Source organism: Antedon bifida, chromosome 9 (genome assembly GCF_963402885.1).
Source record: "Antedon bifida chromosome 9, ecAntBifi1.1, whole genome shotgun sequence".
NCBI lineage: Eukaryota > Metazoa > Echinodermata > Crinoidea > Comatulida > Antedonidae > Antedon > Antedon bifida.
Window position 1 is genome coordinate 18,129,744 of NC_136234.1, and position 23,179 is coordinate 18,152,922.

The window sequence follows — 23,179 nt, forward strand, 5'->3', positions numbered from 1 at the left end:
AAAAAACTAAACAGATCATATCCAACAGTATGATAGAGATTATTAATATTAATTAATGATGATGTATCTATATTAAAAGATTTTTGCTCAGTTATCAAATTATGACTACACTGATCATATCCAACAATGTGATATAGATTATTAATAATAATTATTGATGAAATAGATATTGAAAGATGGGTGCTCAGTTATAAAATTATGACTACACTGATCATATCCAACAATGTGATATAGATTATTAATAATAATTATTGATGAGGTAGATATTAAAAGATGCGTGCTCAGTTATCAAATTCTGACTACACTGATCATATCGAACAATGTGATATAAGATATTAATAATAATTATTGATGAGGTAGATATTAAAAGATGTGTGCTCAGTTATCAAATTCTGACTACACTGATCACATCTAACAATGTGATATAGATTATTAATAATAATTATTGATGAGGTAGATATTAAAAGATGCGTGCTCAGTTATAAAATTCTGACTACACTGATCACATCTAACAATGTGATATATGATATTAATAATAATTATTGATGAGGTAGATATTTAAAGATGCGTGCTCAGTTATCAAATTATGACTACACTGATCATATCGAACAATGTGATATAGATTATTAATATTAATTATTGATGAGGTAGATATTGAAAGATGCGTGCTCAGTTATCAAATTATGACTACACTAATCACATCTAACAATGTGATATAGATTATTAATAATAATTATTGATGAGGTAGATATTAAAAGATGCATGCTCAGTTATCAAATTCTGACTACACTGATCATATCCAACAATGTGATATAGATTATTAATATTAATTATTGATGAGGTAGATATTAAAAGATGCGTGCTCAGTTATCAAATTATGACTACACTGATCATATCGAACAATGTGATATAGATTATTAATAATAATTATTGATAAGGTATATATTAAAAAACTAAACAGATCATATCCAACAGTGTGATATAGATTATTAATATTAATTAATGATGAGGTAGATATTAAAAAATGCGTGCTCAGTTATCAAATTCTGACTACACTGATCATATCGAACAATGTGATATAAGATATTAATAATAATTATTGATGAGGTAGATATTAAAAGATGCGTGCTCAGTTATCAAATTCTGACTACACTGATCACATCTAACAATGTGATATATGATATTAATAATAATTATTGATGAGGTAGATATTTAAAGATGCGTGCTCAGTTATCAAATTATGACTACACTGATCATATCGAACAATGTGATATAGATTATTAATATTAATTATTGATGAGGTAGATATTAAAAGATGCGTGCTCAGTTATCAAATTATGACTACACTGATCACATCTAACAATGTGATATAGATTATTAATAATAATTATTGATGAGGTAGATATTAAAAGATGCATGCTCAGTTATCAAATTCTGACTACACTGATCACATCTAACAATGTGATATATGATATCAATATTAATTATTGATGAGGTAGATATTAAAAGATGTGTGCTCAGTTATCAAATTATGACTACACTGATCATATCCAACAATGTGATATAGATTATTAATATTAATTATTGATGAGGTAGATATTAAAAGATGCATGCTCAGTTATCAAATTATGACTACACAGATCATATCCAACAATGTGATATAGATTATTAATATTAATTATTGATGATTTAGATATTTAAAGATGCGTGCTCAGTTATAAAATTATGACTACACTGATCATATCCAACAGTGTGATATAGATTATTAATATTAATTATTGATGAGGTAGATATTTAAAGATGCGTGCTCAGTTATCAAATTATGACTACACTGATCATATCCAACAATGTGATATAGGATATTATTAATAGTTATTGATAAGGTAGATATTAAAAGATGCGTGCTCAGTTATCAAATTATGACTACACTGATCATATCCAACAATGTGATGTAGAGTATTAATATTAATTATTGATGATGTAGATATTAAAAGATGAGTGCTCAGTTATCAAATTATGACTACACTGATCATATTTGATATTGTGATTGATGATGATATATTCATATAAAGAGTTTGTTCTTCTGTACAATACTCACAGTATTTTTTAATCCATCCACATGAAGAAGATACACAAGAAGAGTTGTTTGAAATTGTGAAGCCTCACAACCTTACTAATTGTGATGACATTTAATATAATATTACAGCCATACACAAACAGTAAGGTAGTTAGGGTCACTACAATCTATCAAAATAATTAACATTAATTAACTGGAAACATTGTTAATTATCAGTTTGAGTTTGACTTTTGTCTCTTTTGTTGTAGAATTGAATCTCTCTTTATCCATTGCTTTCAACCTGAAAATAAACAGGCCTAATACCTTGCCATTAGCAATGAAATCAACTTACACACTAATATTTTATATAGATAGGCTGTCTATGACCCCCCAGCCTATCCCTAGCTAGGCCTATGTCTCTCTATACCATTCTGCTGGCTAGCTAGCAAGGCCCTACTAGGCCTAGTCCTATAATTAATAGCACAGGTCTCATATAGATAGGCCTAGAGTGTTTAGACTGAGCCTGGTTATATGCCTATTTATTTAACTAGGCCTAGGCAGGCATAATCAGCCTAAACTATGACCTAATAAACTAGTCTAGGCCTAGGCCCTAACTAGAATACATAGAGCTAGCAAGTTAGGCTAGCCTAGGCCTAGCTACTTATTAGCTAGTAAGTAGGCCTAGCTAGCTAGCCTACCAGTTCCCTAGTAGGGCCTAACCAGGTGGGCCTAGCCTAGCTAGTAGTAGTAGTACTACTACTGTAGTAGCCTACTAGCCTAGGCTAGGCCTAGGCCTAGCTAGACTAGCCCCTAGCTAGTAGTAGGCCTAGCCTAGGCTATAGGCCTGGTAGTACTAGGCCTACCTAGGCTACTAGCTAGAGTAGAGAGATGCTAGCCTACCTAGGCCTGGGCCTAACTAGGCCTAGCTAGGCCTAGGCTAGCCTAAGGCTAGGCCTATCTATAGCCTAGCCTAGTAGTAGTAGGCCTACTAGTAGGGCCTAATCTGCCCTTTTTAGGCTTTTTGGCGGGTAAAATATTGTCTAAAATAAGCTATGACCTACAAGCATAGCTTAACTATCTGTTAAGGGTGACACTTATGATGGGTAATCAATAAAATATGCTTCTAAATCTACCTTTTTGGCTTGCAATCTTAATATCCAGTCTAGCCTAGGCCTAGGCCAGCACGGATCAGGTAGCGAAACGAACGAAGTGAGAGCAGAAGCAGAGGAGGAGGAGGCCTAGGGCCTAGGTTTCAGGCAGAAAAGAACATCTTGTGTTTGTGAAATTGTATATCTATTTATAGTTATTTTAAAATATATTCCTAACATTTTAAAAATTATATATATTATTGATAATTAATTATAAGATTGATACTCTACCTAATGATATAATCAATAAATTGTATTTTCCGTACGAAATTAATTATATACGAGGATGGCATAAGTGATAGTTCTCTGTTATCAAAAAACAACTACATAATATACCTGTAATAGCAGGAACAACATAACCTTTCACCCGAAGATTGTTCTATTATTTTATAGGGGATAAATTATTCGTGGGCGTAACAAAAACATTAACAATTTCTAATCCTTTTATATCAAAATCTATTTTATGAAATATATTTTAAAGCTTTGAAACACACTATTGTTAATTAAAAATATATATAACAATAAATGTAATAGGGTTGGCTTATATATACCTTGTAAAAAAAACAATGTAAATGGAATGCGCTAACAAATATAATGCATATTCATAGATACCTAGTTACCAAAAGAAAAATATCGTAAAAAAAAAATAAAAAAATACGTATTTAAAAAACAATTTAAATTGCAATATATTTCACAATACATTTAACGGTACAAAATAATATATAGTCTTTCATATATTATTTAAAGATAATTTTTTCTTTTTAATTAGTTTAATAATTATGAACCATATTGACACCGAAATTGTAGCAATGTAGAAATTCCTATGTTTAAATATAAACATAATCGCTTAGTCACGTCGATCGTACGTGATGTAGTTCGTTCGTTGATTGATTACCACACTACTATTACTATTATGCAAAAACACGTCCCTCCCACACACACACGTCCCTCCTACAAGTCGAACGGATAATTTTATTTTGCAACATCATATCATCTTATCATAGCCTAACCATTTCCGTCGATCCTCTTTTCCACTACGCCACCTAATCATTTTCATCGATGCTCTTTTGCACTGCACTTTTTACTCAATAACCCTCAGGTAAGGATTTTTTGGATACTCAATAACCCTCAGGTAAGGATTTTTTTTGATACTTTGGATAACTTGATTTGAATATGAGTGTCACAATACAGTAACCAATCTTCCCTCCACTTATGGGTTTCTGGCTGTTACGGCACGGTGGAGTGGAGTCTAACAGTGGAGTCAGTGGCGTATCCAGTGGGGGGACCGGGCCCGGGCCCCCCCTGATTTCGTGTCTGTCGGCACACCATCGCGTCCGTCGGCAAACAAAGGTGCCGGGGAAAAAATAAACTATTTTTCTGACAATAATTGAACTGTAAACATAATTCTTTTGAGTGTTTGTTTATTTACATATCATATCATTGATCCCTTCAGATCAACTATTTTTTATTTTCATTACATCTAACGAAACACGTAAAAAATGTGGTCAAAATATCGTACTACCTAGCACGTACGTACGGCCGTACGCGGTAGATTGTTTACTCAAAAGTCTTTGACCTTACCCTATTCAACCTTGTTTTTGCCGTTGAGCCTCTCATGACCTGGGATTTGTATGTCTTCCTACGCTAAGATTATATAGTTCTACATGCCATGTGCTTTTTTGTCTAAGATATATTTATTATAAGTGCCAAAAACCCGTTTTTTTTCTCGATATGAGGCCTTTATTATTCAAAATTTTTAAAGAAAAAGCACACATACCATAAAAAATATCCATGTATTTCATTTTTGGAACAGAATATTACGTGAGGCTCAACTACAAAACCACCATTTTGTGATATGATGTCATCGTAAGCCAATCAAAGCTGAGCTTTCTCGCGATTGGCATTGCTCACGGTTGAATGATTTTGGATTCTAGCTGATTTGATTGGTGTATGCAAATCACCCGCAGCGGAATGTTTTCTCTCGCGCGTGTACCATGAATCTCTCTGATCGTTACTACACAAAGTTAGAGCAATGAATTTGCCCGAATTCCGTGTAAACAACTATTTTATAAGCATTTAATAACATGTTTTATTGATATTTCCAATGGTGATATATAAATTAATTACTAAAAAACGTAATTATATGTAATTATTTTAACCAAAAATGGCGTAGTTAATAGAATTGTCGACTGAGGCCGCAAGTGTTTTACTTCTTTTGTGGCTAAAAACGATCATTTTCGGCGATGTTTAAGACCCTATATTTCGAAAACTACAAGTCAGATTTTCCTAATTCTTTCTTTATTGTAATATGAATACAACATACTAACAGATAATGTTGGTTTGGTTTTAATTTTGCATCGTTATCCCATATAAGACAATATATGAATATGCAATCCTAGAACATTCATATTGATCAGGTGTATGTACAGCAGATAATGACACCAATTTTGTCGGCAAATTGGCAATTCCCGCCCCCCCCCCCCCAACTTCAAAATCCTGGATACGCCACTGAGTGGAGTAGGCTAGGGGAGGGGAGGATTCTGCTTTGTTGTGCGACGTCTTGTCATACATTTTTCTCTCAACAATATTCCTTTTGAAAAACTGTTTTCTCCTTAATTCATCTGTAAATTGGTTAAATAAGGACAATCCATTTCTTCCATCTATTAGGAACTGTCTTTTTCCCTTCGAAATTACCGACATTCCTCCCCTTCGGTTCCATGCTAATAGTAATATTTAGACCTGATCCTTCCCAATTTACTCTCCCTCGCCTTGTCAATATTAACCTTTGTCTGCCCTCCTGGATGATAAATTGCACTCAATTGTAAATAATTGTATTTTTTCTATGTTTTTATATTGTACAATATGTTTATGCAAATATTTTCCCTTGATGGCATCGGTAGTTAATAAATAATAATTATATTAGTACAGTATAACTCTCGAATTTATAGAAGCCCATACTATCTTGTGTTATTAAAAAGTGCCTCGTGTGTAGGCTAATTAAAAATAAATAAATAAAATTTGTTAAATAAATGTTTGATTAATTAAATTGTTAATTATCATTTTCAGTAGCCAAAATATTATATTTGGTATTATATATATAAGTTGTTTTATTTTTACACAGATGATGGAACCGGAACCCAAGAAATATCCCGAGCAGTGCGAAAACGAAAATATTGGTAATCGTCCGATTCAAGTACGGGAGGAAGTAGATAATATTGAGAGCGTTCAAGATATATTGTCACAACTAGGAATTGCCGAAGATCCGACGGAGAAAGAAAATATTGGTAGTTGTGTATCGATTCAGGAAGAAGATAGCTGCTTTGAGAGTATTCAAGTTACGTCACGAAATCACAAACAAACGCAAACTCAAATGGACGGTATGGCGACTCAATTATCGGAGGAACGAGATATGGTTGCGAGATCGGATAAAGTAATGTCACAATCAGGAGGAATTCCCAAACAACCAAAACGACAAATGAACGATGAGATAGAAAACTTCGGGATGCCGATTCAAGTGTCGGAAAAACGAGATATGGTTGCGAGATCGGATAAAGTAATGTCACAATCAGGAGGAATTCCCAAAAAACCAAAACGGCAAATGAACGATGAGATAGAAAACTTCGGGATGCCGATTCAAGTGTCGGAAAAACGAGATATGGTTGCGAGATCGGATAAAGTAATGTCACAATCAGGAGGAATTCCCAAACGACCAAAACGACAAATAAACGACGAGAGAGAAAATATCGGTATGCCGATTCAAGTGTCGGAAAAACGAGATATGGTTGCGAGATCGGATAAAGTAATGTCACAATCAGGAGGAATTCCCAAAAAACCAAAACGGCAAATGAACGATGAGATAGAAAACTTCGGGATGCCGATTCAAGTGTCGGAAAAACGAGATATGGTTGTGAGATCGGATAAAGTAATGTCACAATCAGGAGGAATTCCCAAACGAACAAAACGGCAAATAAACGACGAGAGAGAAAATATCGGTATGCCGATTCAAGTGTCGGAGGAAGGAGATATGGTTGCGAGATCGGATAAAGTAATGTCACAATCAGGAGGAATTCCCAAACGACCAAAACGGCAAATAAACGACGAGAGAGAAAATATCGGTATGCCGATTCAAGTGTCGGAAGAAGGAGATATGGTTGCGAGATTGGATAAAGTAATGTCACAATCAGGAGGAATTCCCAAACGACCAAAACGGCAAATAAACGACGAGCGAGAAAATATCGGTATACCGATTCAAGTGTCGGAAAAACGAGATATGGTTGTGAGATCGGATAAAGTAATGTCACAATCAGGAGGAATTCCCAAACGAACAAAACGGCAAATAAACGACGAGAGAGAAAATATCGGTATGCCGATTCAAGTGTCGGAGGAAGGAGATATGGTTGCGAGATCGGATAAAGTAATGTCACAATCAGGAGGAATTCCCAAACGACCAAAACGGCAAATAAACGACGAGAGAGAAAATATCGGTATGCCGATTCAAGTGTCGGAAGAAGGAGATATGGTTGCGAGATTGGATAAAGTAATGTCACAATCAGGAGGAATTCCCAAACGACCAAAACGGCAAATAAACGACGAGCGAGAAAATATCGGTATACCGATTCAAGTGTCGGAGGAAGGAGATCGTGTTGAAAGTATTCAAGGTACGTCACAACCAGGAGTACAAGAACAAGAAATATCATTCCAAATAAATGAATTCTGGCGGAGCATGCGCATCAGACAACCTGTTCAAGAAGTTGGGAACGTTGGTGCTGTCGTGTTTTATGATCCTCTCTATTTGAGCGTTGAAGAGCAAAACAAAAACTAAAATACAGATAAATAGGACTAGTTATACTACGTTGCAAGTTGTTTTCCCGAATGATCGCACGATCAAACGGTATTGTGCATGATCAACTAGCGTTCATGTTCCCAACATCCATTCATAGAAGTACTGATGAAGAAGTCAATCTGTGGCGACTATAAAATGGACCCGAAACCTGACTTTCTTTTAAATAATAGAAAGTTTTGAATAGTTTACGGTTAGGATAGAAATACATGATGTATATATTTATTAAAATTATTTACGTTTTATAAATAACTTGTGTACATAAATTGCGATGAGAAAACAGTTATTTACGTTCATTAGCCTAAATACAATTAAAATATATATATAAATAAACACCCATTGGACAACAGAAGCCATTGATCAATGATAGGACCAACCTATATGCTTTGAACAGACCTGGTTTAGTTTCATCATGGATAAAATAAGTAGTACTTATTTTCTCTATGGTTTCATCGACCATACACAGCAGTATAAGACTAATTGACATTGTCGTTTGCAGACATTGTTTGTTACATTGAAATTTGTATAGCTTTTAAAAAATTGTAAAAATGTATTTTTTTTGTACATACTTTACATACTACTCATCTTATCATTTCAAATTAATTAATTAAATTTTAGTATATCACCGGGCGATTTAGAATTCATGTTCTGTGCCTGTTTTGTTTGAGGAATTGGAAATATGGTGAAATAAATAATCAGATTATGTACTGATAACATTGGTTTTATTATAAATTAATATTAACATGAATAAAATAGCAACTTCTCGACAAATTGTGTAGTGTTTTACATAAATTGTTTTTTTTTTTGAATATCATAAAAAGAAAATGAGACTGATATAGGAAATCAACAAGAATAATTACTGCTCAAACTCAATGTGGGACCGACAAATACAATAGAGGCAATAAAAACCATGGTATACAGCCTATACATTGAAAACTGCTCTACAATAGAGGCAATGGAGCAACGTAATACATTTTAACTGCTTTTGTTGCTTCATGCTCAGAGGGTCTATGGTTTTTTTTTTCGAATGATTTAGGACTAAAAATAGATTGAATTCAAATTGTGACACAACCAGATCGGAATAGCATAACAACTTGACACTAACAGTTTTCTCCCAAAAACCGAATTCTTTCACTCTAAGGTTGCTTCTACAAAAAATGCAAATCAGAATTTTTGGCCAGAATATACAGGTAAGAAAATGTGTCCATTAACACTAGAACACTTTTGTTTTCTTCGTTTACACACATTGACAAAGTTTTTTAGTTGGTTTTGAGTCTTTATACATACTGGTGTATTTTTCCTTTTGTTCAGTGGTGTAGCGGCTACGTACAAGTGCTCACTGGCTAAACCCAGGCCCCAACCCCAGCGCTTAAGGGCCCCAAACCATGAGCAGCCCAATGCAGCTACCAAGCATTCGAGGGTCCCTTAGGAATGCTAAATCAGGGGCCTTTGTCCCCTGCATTACGCCACTGATACTACTGCTCATCATCAGTATGATGAACCTTTCTTCAGATAGTAAACAAGTTTATTAATTGGTCTTGAGTGTTGTTTTCAGACCTTATTCAGTTTCTTTATTTAGTCTTGAGTCTAATATACAATCTCGCAATAACAGAAGCTAATATGCTTAGCAGTGTCTTCAGATATTAATCTTGTTTCTCATTTTTGGTCTTGTATCAAATTCACACATGTTTTATGGTGTATTTTCCTTTTTGCAAGTTTGAAAGATATAATTTTGATTTTGTGCCGTCATTCAACTTTAACCAGATTTCACTTGTGTTGATGGATGTAATAACACCACTGCAAAAAAAAAAAATTAAATTAGAAAAAAAAAATTATAAAATTGTTTTAAGAAATTATTTTAAGAGATAGTATAGATGGGGTCTAATTGCACTTTCTAGTGTAGGTCTGATTATTATTTACAAATTATCTCATGGGTGAATCCCCTGAAGGCTCACTGGTTTTAAGAACACAATTTATATCCTTTCTTTTTAAACAGTACTTCTTCACAGGCCATCTGAAATGCTCACATGGGCTAAATTTGACCCGCGAGCTGTGTTGAGAACCTGATCAATTCTAATAGTCTTCATTAATACCTCTAAAAAGTATATTTTAGACTGTTCCACTTACCGGATGGGTGTATCCTCTCGTTTCTCTATAACAACGTTTGACGACTTGCCGAACCATAAACCTTCGTAACATAATCGTCCATCCTCATATCTAGCGCTGTATGGATGCCTGTGAGCTTCTGACCGATACACATCTATAAAAAATAAATGGTTTCCATGATTTTAGTGTTTTTTAGCTAACAGCACAGTAATTGTCACTCAACATCTCGAACGCTGAACATCTTGCGACATAGCACACTTAACAAGACAATCAGAGCGGCCGAAGTGTGCATAGACTTATTTATTTTTCTTTTCGTATCATTTTGTATAATTTTTATTCATGTGGTTTGGGTTGTCCTCTTGACTTTTCTCATAGATTCGTATAGAGCTCTTTGCGCTGGAATATTAGAGTCTAGACAAAGGTGTCCACACCATGTCAATTGTCCCTCAACATGATAAACATCAATAATTATTAAAATAATAAAATCGACAAATCTAAACTTACGATCAGACTTTCGTCTGGCACTGCTTGTTCCTCTGGCCTATAAAAATTAAAAAGTAAATATATTAAACAACTGGAAAAATGCATCTGAAACATTTGTGAAATAATATAACATTTTTTAATTTTAATAAAAACAAATTGGAATTTCAGGTCTATAGAAAATAAACATAATAATTTGTATACATTATTGAATAAAAGTATATACAGTAACTTTACACCTTTTAAACAATTTTTCTGCCAGAACAGAACATTTATAACAATTTCAGAAAATCCTGTGTTTAATCTACAGAAATTATCATTTATGGTTAATTTATGGGTACAACATAATTGAAAGCAACATATTTCTCATACCTTCATAATTGCCGTCCAGTCTTCAAGAATTTCAAATTCTCTCAACATGTACACAATAAAAGGACGTAAATTAATTGTTAAGAAATACAAAAACATTATAAACAATATGACAACTTTATTTATGATGTTCTCTCTGTACATCCATACTCTACATATAATCTTCATCTGGTAGGTGTCGCCATTGGTGAAGTAAAGCTCTAAAGCAACATCGGGGTCACCACTATAGTTACTCTGCGCATCACTATGCGTTTTCACCGGAATGAAGAAATAAAGACCAATTTATAGTGAGAAGGGGGGGGGGGGGAGTTTTAATTCTCAACATGACCATTATATACAAATTATCTTATGCAGCACACAAATGTCAAAAAGGAACTAATTAAATATTCATAAAAGAAATATCAGAATATGCATAAAAATTAATATAAGGCATCACTTCTTTAACAGAACATAAATTTAGGTCACTACAGTGGTTTTTTTTTCACTCCCCGACTGGATTTGTATTAAATTATATACAAGTGTCATTTCAATACAACACTGTAAACGAACTTTGTTAGCAAACTATGTATACTGTACTATGACAAATGAATATTGAAGTTCAAATATTATACTAAAAAGGATATCAGAAACAGCTATAGGTTTTTTCTTTTTATCCGGATGAAGAGGATCGGTTTTTCGTAGATGTTTCTTTTGAGATTCATTCCACAATTCTTTTTAGAGAGGGAAAAAAGAAAATATTAAATTACAAATACCAGTATTTTCATTTCATCATAGAACCATATTATAGAACATATTATTTATATGCTATTTTAAGCATTATTTAAAAAACCAATACAAATTGTTTATATTTATTTTAACACTAAAAACTGATACAAATTATATTCATTTTAACACTACAAAACTGACCTGCAGAAATGTCAATATTGTGGCGGTCTTCCTCTAACTTTCTAATTTTTTCCTCAAGATCCGCACGGAATGCATCTTTCAAAAGAATTTTTTCACTCTGAAAAGATAATAGATAGTATTGGTAGTTTGCTCTTCCAGAAAATCAGTGTAAACATAAAGATATTTTCTACAAAAACGCTCGATGAAATTGTGCTGGCCAAGGACACTCATTTTAAGGCCTAATTTAAAAACAGCACCCAAGAAAACTATAGGTACCAGAAAGTACTGGTTTATTTTTATTCTTAACAACCTCTAACCTTTTATCACCCATCACTAGACTTCTCTACCCCAGAAGTAAATTATCTCTTCTTACCTCATAATGTTCCAGCGCTGCTTTTCCTTCGCACTCGTACGCATTCTCAATATTTTTCAGTTTTAGCTTACGAAGGATACCACATATATGCAGGGTCATCTGAGTGTGTTCTTCAAGTTCTTTCAATGGTTTTAAGTATTCTATGGCATACTCTTTGTGAACTTCTTCTAACTTTGAATCAACTTGGCTTAGGCGTTCATGATATAGTCTACCAGAGAATAATATAATACACAATTTAAAACCTCAATTACTTTTTTACTCTTTTATCTCAGGATTTTCCAGAGAAATAGGTAGGTAGAAAGATATTTGCAAAATTTCAGTGGCTGATCAAACCAACATTTAGCGAGTGTCAACTTGTAGTTAACAGAAAGGTTAAACTAACTTTTTCTTAACAATATTGTTTACTCTTAAAATAACTATTAATGAAAATGTTCAATTTAATTAACTTTTATTTAATTTATTTCTGTAAAATGTTTATTTTATTTTTAATAACATGTTACAATTACTGTACAGAAAATTGGTTTTTCCTCATTGTCAATTTATTGAATTAAAATATGCACAGCAGACTAATAATGTTTAGTTACAGTATTTATCTAATTTGTTACAATTGCTGTACACTAAAATTGTCCAAATAGAAAATCGAACGTCTATGCATTTATATTCAATTTTGGGAATAATAATTTTGGAAATTACTGTACTGTATATGAAAACCCATATGTAGTGAAATTATCAAAATTACGTAGCTAAGTAATAAAACTTACATTTCTTTTAAATCTGAAAACTGAATTTCAAGATCAGTCATGTCATCAAAACATTCAGTTTTTCGTTTATCACATTCTTCTTCATCCATGTCTAAATTAAAAACAAAACAATATCCAAGTCTCGATAAAAAATAAAGTAACAAACTGAATAATAGGCCTGTTGTAAAAATGGAAATGACATGGCTGCCAAACGAAAATAATAATGTATTATATATAATAATAATGTCTATTAAATATAGTCTCTAACCCCAGTGGTCACAGGGACAGTGTTTATTTCGGCCGCCAAGCTTTACCAAAAAAAAAATTTAAAAAATAATAATTTTATCAGTTCATTCTAAATATGAATTTAGGCAGCCGAAATGATACTGAATACTGAAATGCTTTATTTGTCCAATAGAAATTCATTTGAAATTATTAGTAAGATAAAAAACAGATAAATATATAAAATATAAAACAAAAATTCATATATTTATACAATACTACATACAGTACACACACATTATGTTGCACAAAACTAAGTTTTAAAATTCGAATACAAATTTAGAAGTTAAAATAGGCCTACGATAAATATGCATAAAAATGCTTAAAAATAAAAAGTTCAAAATTGATAAAAAATTTGTTTAAAAAGTTATAGACAAATCCCACTCTGCTGGGCAGAATAATTAGGCCTACTTCATAGGCCCGATCATCCGCTAGGCCCAGGCCCAATGTGATTGATATTCAAGCAGCGGGAAAACTCACCAGAACTATCATCAGAGCCCGAGTCACTGCCCGTTCCTTCTTCCATATCGTCTCCGTCGGTTTTCTCACTGTGACTATCAGGTGTACTGTCTTCTTGTGCCATATCTTCTTGATCACTATCAACTTCATCTCGAGTAGAAGGCATTATAAATTTAGAGTTTTTTACTGCTGCTACTACAAAAAAGGTTACTAGACCTATATTTTAGGGTATTTAAAATCAAAGGCCTCGAAAAACACAACACGACATTCAAGCAAAAAGAAGCCATCAACAACAAACCGAAAACAACGACTGCGCCCTCAATGTTTATACCGCATCATTTAGACTCTCGCCTGTCGTTTCGTATTAAAGATAGTGTGGGCCAGAGCCATATTATATATGGCGGGCTCTGGTGTGGGCAGTACCAAGATAGCAGCTCATAGTGTAAAACTTTGTTTCAAAGAGATAGAACAGAGCATATTTTTTATTTCAATTTTCGTACACAAATAAAAACCTCACAACAATGAACATTCTGAATTAATCAAATATTTAACATTTTAAAATCTGCTAAGTTACTATATAATTTCCTCTTTTTAGCGACTTAATGATTTTCATCCAATCATGTTGTACCAGGAGAATTTACAATTCCCGGGTAGCAACAGCAGCAAAATTTGCTAAATTAGCCAATCAATGCACAGAACATAACTTGGCCAATCAAATCAAAGATCCATTTCTTTTAATTTGCATATTAAGACGAAGCTGGACACACTTTTTTCGTCCTGTCCTACGTAACGTATGTTGATGATCAGCGGGTTTAAAACAAATGAAAGGAATATTTTATGGAAATAAATTCAGGAAAAGAGGCCTAGGCCTATAATAAATGAATTGGAACGAGATGTGTAGGCATTATAAGTAAGTTGAGGCCTAGTTCTAGGTGTTCAAAATATAAAGTTATCCTTTATGAAAAATACTTTAGGCTACTTGGAAACTTTTCACACTCAATGAATCAGACGGTATCGGTAGGCCTGGTTGAGAGTCGAATTAGAGCTGTAGGCTTATCGCATGCATGCATCGAGTGAGCTAGACAGGATCGAGTGGCAGTGCAACAAGTAAGATTGACTAGGCTAAAGGTAGGCCATTCTTTTCTCAAATAATTTACTCATCAGCTTGACCAATGAGGCTATAAAATACATGGCTCCTAAACACATGAGAAATGCATTTTTTTTTATTCCAGCCTTCTTAGAAGAGGCCTAACCCAATGATAATTGTTTTTTGCACACTACTGTTTTTTTATCTTGAGTTATTCGAGATCTTGATCGACATTAAGTTCATTTTATAGGCCTATCTTACATAATGAATAAAAATGATATTATTTAGAACCTATTTTCATTCTCAAGAAAAATACAAATTCATAAAAAATGGGCCGTTCAAAGTACACACCATCATAGGCCTAGGCCTATACAGTATTTCAATTTATTATCAGGATTCAATATTTCAGCATCAATTTCTAAGTAGGTAAGTATTCTCCTATTTCATTTAATGGTATAAATTGAATCAGGCAAATGAATAGCTAATCAATTATTTTGTCTTCTTCATACTGACTGCATACTGTATTAATATTATATTAATGTTAAATACGGTACTGTACTTTATTGTATAGTACAGCACGAATATTGAGGAGAGAAAAATGTACTGAACAGAGCCATATATATAAATATATATATATATATATTTTTATATATATGGCTCTGGTACTGAAAACACAATGCTGCCATCTAGTGGCGAATGCCTAGCGACATCAAGCCTTCTCTATATACTGTATGTGTCATATCAGTATGAATTGATAAATAGTAAGTGAAGTTGTCATACACTTGATATTTTCCAAGTTTGATCAATATTACTAGCTTTTCAGATTTATTATAGGCTAGGCTAGGCTTGATCATCAAATTGATGATAGGCCTATATGTAATGTAGACGAAGCGGGCGAGCAGCGATCGCAAGCGGGTAAGGTTAGCTAGCAGGCCTAGCGTCGACTTGGGAGGCAGGCCTAGGATCAACTAGAACCTAGACTAGGTGTAGTTTGCCTTTAGGCTAGTGTAGGCTCGTAAAAAGAGTGCCCAAGAAGGGGCCATGCCTAATGGCAATGCTACTACTACTAGCCTAGCCATATTATATATATAGTAGGCCTAGCCTAGCTAGGCTAGGGCCTGTATTAGGATTTGGTTTAAATTTTTGGATAATTCATAGCCTAATAAATAAGGTTTATCACAAATAGGCTAGCTTGATTTCGTGAAGAACGGTATTGCACAATGCATGATGGGAAGGGTTTGGGAGAAAATTTTACAATGCGTACAAACAAAAAATCATGTACGTACGAGTTGTGACGTTTGCTCCCAAACCTACCTAGAAGAAGTACATTTAGTTTTATTTACTTACTCTAGAATAGTTATTTTCTTAAATGATGAACTTAACTCTAGCGGATATTCACATGGTCTGCCGTTGTGTGCAGTCAACATATAATTTAAGCTAGTACTGTATTTCAATTGCTTTTAGAAAGTACGGACATTGAACCATATAACTGAATTTTTTATTTTTAATACCATAAACCTAAACATATTTAATTGTATGTATTTTATTTTCATTAATACCAAATTCTTCATACATTTTAGCCATCCAATAATAATGGATATAACTCGTGGGAGCTTAGATGAAATTACAAGACCAGCAAGCAGTGAGCGCTGGCGTCCTGGTAGCCGTGTTTCCCTCTCAAATGCTAGTGTAAGAAATACACCAACTCCTTTACAGAGTTCATTAGAAATCCTGCTGCCAGATAACCTTGGATTTCAGGTAAGATATACTGTCTCCACCCCCCCCCCCCCCCCCACAAAAACAAGGAAGGTTTTCCTAAACATTTTGATGACTAGTACTTTAGTAGTAGCCTATTTGTCATGTTAGTATGATACTTGACTGTCAAAAAAACAAAACTCCCAATGAAAACCTACATGAATTTAACAATCTCTTCTGTGTTCCATTTAGTAGAGTCAAATGTACTTAAAAATGGTTACATTAGTAGATTAATTAAGTTTATCTTATAAATAGTTTAGTCCAGGCCCATCTCCATATCAACGTTTCTAATTCCAGTCTTCCTCTGTTTCATCGTAGTATTACTGAGTTTGTGTAACTGTCTTTTGTTTCTGTTAACCATGCTGTAAGTGGCGGATTTGTTTCTGCTGCTGTTTTTGGTTTTAAAAATAAAATAAACGCGATTGGTTGAGGCACTTCCAGTTGTTCTTGCTGTAATATACCCTTAAGTAAATGTTACATGGAATTTGAACACACTGTATTGGCCTAACCTGAATTATTGTTATATATTTTTATTGTCAATTGTTAAAAATATATTATAAATTCATATTCTCATTTGAAGGATGAAGACCTAGAGGTTGAAGAATATATTTCACCAACAGAAGATTTTGAGAAAGATGAGGATTACCCAAGTGAGTAAATTTATTGTTTTTCAATTTAGCTTAAAAAAGATATATTGTCCCCCTGAAAATTAACATGCCATTTTAATGTCAAATAATAGTTATTAACTTTAACCAAAAATAGGATTGAGAAAAACAAATTATTTACCTGAAAAAATTGTAATTTAAACAAAAAAATGGTAAATTTGTCTGTCAGACAATGGGGTTTTGGTTAAATTTAATAGTGTATTTTGTCTTTTTGTAAGTGAAAGCATTATTTGTGTTTATTTTTTGCTATGGAAGTGAATTACTTGATTAAAATTACAAAAAGTTGATAAATCTTTATTTTTCATGTTTTTTGGGGGGCAATACATAAGTTCAACAAACATACAAATCATTCTGTAAAAAATAGTAAATAAACACCAAGGTTACAATAATTGATATCTCAATAATGATAACTGATAATGAAATCATCTACCCTCTGGTTTTTTGAAGTTGACTATTATTCGTTTGTTTGTTAGGTGACAAACCATGCGAAAGCAATGCCAATGGTAATCATAGTGGAGAGGAACAATCTGATCATAATGATGAAGAAAAAGAAGATAATGATCACATGGATCCAAAGATTAGAGAGGCGATCAAAAAGATGGAAAAACTAGATCGTATCCTTGCAAAGAAAATGAAACGAGAGAAGGATGTAAAACGAGAGAGACTTCTTCTGGAACAGAAGCTGCTTGAGGAGTTGGAGAGAGCAAAACCTGAAGGCAGAGAGGAAGCAAAGGAGTCGGCAGATAACACGGTGAAGTTCCTGGCTCTCAAGCCACCACCAAAGCACTACGAAGGTAAGTCAAATTTACTAGTTGCAGCATTCTCCCGAAGCTGGTTGTACCAGTAGAAATTGCGTCCCACCTGTATTCAAAATGGTGCAAAAAAATATAACATAAAGTAAACAATTGTTTAGTAGGTAGACAGGCCTAGTTATTAAAACATTACTGTGCAATAATTGGATTGAAAAAATACAATTATATTTGGTTTTGGTGTCTCTCTCTGGAAATTCATTTCTAAATTGGGAGAACGCTGAGACCTTTTTTGAATTATCAAAATTATATAGATTTGTTTCTGTAACCGTTGTGTCATCAATTTTGTGTCTGCTAAAAGTAAGTAAATAAACAAATTGATACCAATTACAACTACTGTCGTTATTGATGTAAGTGTCCTTTATTCCCTTCAGGTATATTTACAGAAGAGGAAGAGGTTTGCTTCTCACCTTTATTTGCAACACAGCCTACCGAAATAAGCACCAACAAGAATTCTGGAGAGTCTGCTAGTGATGGTGCAAGCACAACCAGATCAGGTAAATAAAGTATTTTGTGTCATTGGCAAAACTATTAATGTATAGCGATATGTTTTCCTAAAATCTCTCATATACTTAATATATATTTCAGGTTATATTTATTATTATAAATTTATATAATAAATATTATATTCTAATCTAAAATAATTACATTTTTTATTTGTAGAATCTACTGGAAAGTTCTCGACAAGTAGTCGTCAAACTTCTGGCACCAACAAGAAGAAAAAGGGAGCTAAGAAAGGGAAAACAATTACTAAGAAAAATAGTATAGATTCAAAGGATGAAGTGGACTTCATTCAAAGAAACATTCAGGTAAAATAAGGGTATTTTGTTTATTTATTGTCATACAAATACAGTAAAATAGTTCAAATGGTAATATCACTTGTAGATATTGTAAAGGCCACTTCAGACAGCATTGTACGACAAGGCCCGATGAAATGTCTTGACTTGTTGGTGCTGTCCGAGTTGAATCCAGACGAGTGGGTAGTTTTTAAGTCATTGCGAGAACTTTAAACATGTTTAATTGTCTCCCGTCTAGATGACTCATCTGGCCTTGTAGTACAACGCTGTCTGAGTTGGCCTTCATTGGTAACCCTTTCAGATTATCACTATTTTGTAATAAAATATATCGCCCTCAAGAGAACAGATTTGGTGCATATAATCATCCGTGTTGTATTGTTGCTATATCAAAGTTGTAACTGATATTTAATTTTTTAATTCCAGCTTGCATCAGATGCCAGTAATGCTATTGCCATGACAGATGATGAGAAGCGACGGCTTGAAGATCTCCTAGCGGATGTAGAGATGTTAGGAGATGACAACCAACAGGTATGAAATAGCAATAATGTATAGAGGCTGACTCTAGCTTCATATGAGAATCAAATTTGGGTGACACGACTTTCTTGGCTTACTTCATGGCACAAAAGTTATGTTAAAACTACTTAATTCAAATTGATAATTAATATTAGAAATTCTGTGCTTGAATACAGGTGTTACTTTGTAAATTAATTCCTACTTTCTTTGCAATATAATGTTTTAAACAAATATTGTTTTATAATACATCATGTATTTTTATTTCATTTATTCATCTCAAAACAAGGACAGTACCAAGGTAACAATAGCACAAACGGATATCAAAACAGAAATATGAGATAAAACACCATGCAAGTCAGATATAATTTAAATATTTTACATTATCTTTTTCAGAATGATGAGAATTTACACACTCTGCAATTACAGTCGGTACCAGGCATCGGTTACCAACCTGAACAAAATGATATGCAGGCTTTGAAAGACATTGATGACAAACTGAAGGAATTAATGCCACTAGAAGACTATGAATCTATCTGTAGCACACCAAGGGAAATCAATATACATCCCTCTATTGTACGTTCATCTTCAGTTACTTATTTCATAACATTTTGATAAGGCATGCTTGTTAATAAGAAGTGTTTCTGTTTTTGATACCATATTGTCTTCATTCACTGGCTTAGTAATTAGCTTTAATTTATCCAAACCCATATTTAAAACCATTCCTTCTCTTTTTTTAAATGTTCAATGTCTAAGTCTCTTGAATCAGAAATTGTTCTAATACAGTTCTTTTTTTTTGAATAATATGTTTCCCTGTCAAATTATTATTACTTTATGTACAGTACATCAACTGCAGTGTTCTTTCATCTGATGTTAATGCGTTTATTATTTAAAAACCTTATACTTTCTTTCACTTGAATGGTTCTTTTTCATTTTCTAGCCATTAACACACATGAGTGATCTTCGAGAATCTTTAGATGTGATGGAGTTGGGAGAAAAGGTACTGCAAGAAAATCATGTAATGAGAAACCAGCAGGAAAAATTGAAGAACATTGAAAAGGAGTTAGAAAAATTACAAAATCGTGTGGAAATGGAGGTAAATGCAAGAAAAAACTAATAATAATATTTTCAATCTGTTTCAATGAGCAAGATTGATTTTTTTAATTGGAGAAATATACTATAGATAGACAGTTCCCCTTCATCCTCCCACCTTCCATTAAATTTCTAAAGATAGGACTTTAGATTAAGTTTCATGTTTAAGCCCTGGGAGCCCCCCTATTTCCAAATCCCAGATCAGCCACTGTTACATACATTCTTATACATTTTTTGTGTTATTTGAAAATAATCTTATGTTTGTAAATTTATTTTTCGATTGTTTTAGATAATATCACCTCGAATGTCCACAGCACAATTCTCAGAATTTTATAATGAATTCACAGATGTTAGTTCGCGAGCAACATCTGAAACAAATTCTATTGCGTTATCATCTCCACGAACTCCGCGGGAGAGTAACCCACCGAGTCGCTCAACCATGGATGCGTCATCCCCAAGGTCGCCCAGTCAGACCATGTCTGTATCACCAACAGTTTCAACACCTGAAAGTGAGAATGTCCGATTACCTCTACCAAAAGATGTTCTTCAGCGACTGTTAGAGGAAGCAAGGAGTGATATGATGGGAGGTGATAGGAGTCGCCTGAGTACAGTTAGAGAGGAGAGTGAACCAGAGTACTCAACCACCTCAAGGCAGTCGTGGGATTGCATGACAAATAGAAATGGTAATGTATTCATAAACTTGTAAGGGAGAACTTTATTTACATTCTGTACAATGGCTAATGAAAATTCTTTAGTTGTAAGAAGATAAGCAGGATCTTATTGTTACCAAATGCTCCATACATTTAAGAATACTTAGTTGTCCTGTGAATTATCAGTCCAGAATTCATAGCTGTATACAACAGTATCCAATGTTGGATTCTGACCTAAATTAATGCATGCACAAAGAAAATTAAATAGCTCAATCATTTACCTACTTTTGCTCTGTATTTTGTATTCACTTTTATTTTCTCTTGTGATTTGTACATGCACTTTTTTATATACTGTTTTTATATTTGTAAGTATGATATCAAATGAATCATACTTTCCTATATCTTTTCTTGAATCTGGCCTAAGCCAATAATCACAATATAAATGTTTTAAATTAATTGTTTAATTGTACAGTCCTTAAACATCTGTGAACTTTTTTTTATTTCAGCTCGTGCAATCATGCCATCATTATCACAGAGCATTATTCAAGATTTGATTAAGAACCCAAGGGTTACGTCTCACAGTTTGTCATCTAGCAGAGCCAACAGCTCTTTATCTCTGTCAAGCAACACTTCTCTATCCAACCACCAGGAATTGTTGTCTGTCACTTCTTATTACTCTAATACAGAGAGCAATGACCGCACACCAGTGCCTGATGAAAGAGAAAATAACACTGACAATGGTAAACTTGCATCAGGGTATGTCACAACTGATGATTTTTCTGGTAAATCAATTGTCAAGCAGGCTTGTTTTGATGAAAATAGCCTTAGCGCTGCTTCTGGTAGAGAAACACCTGATGATGACAGTAATGCAATAAATCAAACAAATGATGACTTGTCTATTAAAGATGGTGTAAGTCAAATTTTGACTGCGGATGGAAGGATATCGAGATCGCCCACCAGTGGGAGAATCTCAAAGTCATCCACTACAGGGAAGATCTCTAGTGGAAGGACCTCAAGATCAATTTTGGAAAGGGAAACAGTGTCACCAGGTACAAGGAAATTAATGCATAGGCCACCATACAAAATAAAATCCACATCAGAAGAAAAGAAATTGACAGAAGGTGAATGGAAAGACAGTCCAGATAAAAATGGTTTGATATCAAACATAGATGGAAGGAATCAGAGACTGAACGTAATGCTCCAACATCACTCTCTAGGAGTGAAAGCACAGGCTATGCTGTCACGTACTGACCCTGAAGCATCGGCCTCTAGAGCCGCCTCTGCTACATCAACATTCCGCTCTGATTCACAAGCTTCTACAAACACTTTAATATCTTCATCAGACTTTGAATATGAAAACCAGCAAGAGGAATTTCTTGGTAAAGAATCTCCTGCTGGCATTGGTTTTGGACAAGTTCCAACACCACCAAAGACTGGTGTGCCTTCAAGAACAAGATCAAAGAGATCCATGTCACTGGATGTAAATGATAGTGATGAAGATAAGGATGAAGACGATGATGGTGGAAAGACTTTTAGTCCACCATTTTTTTAATTTATATGTAAATTTTATGCAAAACAAGACATCAAGAACAAGAGGTTTGGAATTGGTACCTGACTATTATAATAAAAAAATCAAATTCTCAACGTTCACATGATCGCAAACATAGAGGAACATGTCTCCAAGTTCCTCCTCTTTCATATACTGAAAAAGGACATTTAAAGGTTATTTATTTATTCATCTATTTTTTTTGTTAAACTTGGCATTGTCTTGAATTACTTATTTTTAAAAGATATTGTAATGTTGATGTGATGCAATAAATGTTTTGAATCAATCTGAATTGATTCATAATTTATACACAAAATAAAAAGTGTAAGAAAGCTGTATATAAATGATATACCAAACGAGCAATATTATTACTTATTGTACATTCACTATAAAATAAAAAAACTGAGTAAAAATAAAGAATTACAAGATTGTTACATGTTTGTACATAACACATATAAAGTATATTTACTTTTTTTCATTTAAACTAAACTCACTGTGAACTTTAACTGTTTTCAAAAACTTTTTTCCAA

At 33.5% G+C, this 23,179-nt stretch overlaps 2 protein-coding genes across 2 annotated transcripts in view; one reads left to right on the forward strand and one right to left on the reverse strand.

Annotated features, from left to right (window-relative positions):
* LOC144851794 (breast cancer metastasis-suppressor 1-like protein) overlaps positions 1-14,042 on the reverse strand; it is a 38,198-nt gene extending 24,156 nt beyond the window's left edge. Inside the window, exons 1-9 of the mRNA XM_078709418.1 lie at positions 13,760-14,042; positions 13,019-13,109; positions 12,258-12,465; positions 11,906-12,002; positions 11,623-11,709; positions 11,003-11,067; positions 10,655-10,691; positions 10,172-10,304; positions 9,267-9,841 (exon numbers count right to left, since the gene is read on the reverse strand). Coding sequence (XP_078565544.1) covers positions 9,724-9,841; positions 10,172-10,304; positions 10,655-10,691; positions 11,003-11,067; positions 11,623-11,709; positions 11,906-12,002; positions 12,258-12,465; positions 13,019-13,109; positions 13,760-13,904 — 981 coding nt within the window. The 5' untranslated portion in view covers positions 13,905-14,042 and the 3' untranslated portion in view covers positions 9,267-9,723. The remainder of the gene's footprint in view (positions 1-9,266; positions 9,842-10,171; positions 10,305-10,654; positions 10,692-11,002; positions 11,068-11,622; positions 11,710-11,905; positions 12,003-12,257; positions 12,466-13,018; positions 13,110-13,759) is intronic.
* A 530-nt stretch (positions 14,043-14,572) lies between these two features.
* On the forward strand, positions 14,573-23,034 carry LOC144851789 (uncharacterized). The gene is made up of 11 exons (XM_078709411.1): positions 14,573-14,648; positions 16,406-16,583; positions 17,161-17,230; positions 17,719-18,039; positions 18,429-18,551; positions 18,718-18,863; positions 19,275-19,379; positions 19,758-19,937; positions 20,302-20,457; positions 20,743-21,136; positions 21,610-23,034. Exons 1-11 carry the CDS (start codon positions 14,617-14,619, stop codon positions 22,653-22,655), a joined length of 2,751 nt encoding a protein of 916 aa, XP_078565537.1. The 5' UTR covers positions 14,573-14,616; the 3' UTR covers positions 22,656-23,034.
* Positions 23,035-23,179: the final 145 nt, after the last annotated feature.

What these genes read in the sequence shown, in the direction of transcription:
- LOC144851789 (XM_078709411.1), top strand. Translation starts at nt 14,617, where the DNA reads ATGAATTGGAACGAGATGTGTAGGCATTATAA. An exon ending in CAGATAACCTTGGATTTCAG is followed by an intron (nt 16,584 to 17,160) that starts GTAAGATATACT and finishes TCTCATTTGAAG; the next exon opens with GATGAAGACCTAGAGGTTGA. An exon ending in ACCACCAAAGCACTACGAAG is followed by an intron (nt 18,040 to 18,428) that starts GTAAGTCAAATT and finishes TATTCCCTTCAG; the next exon opens with GTATATTTACAGAAGAGGAA.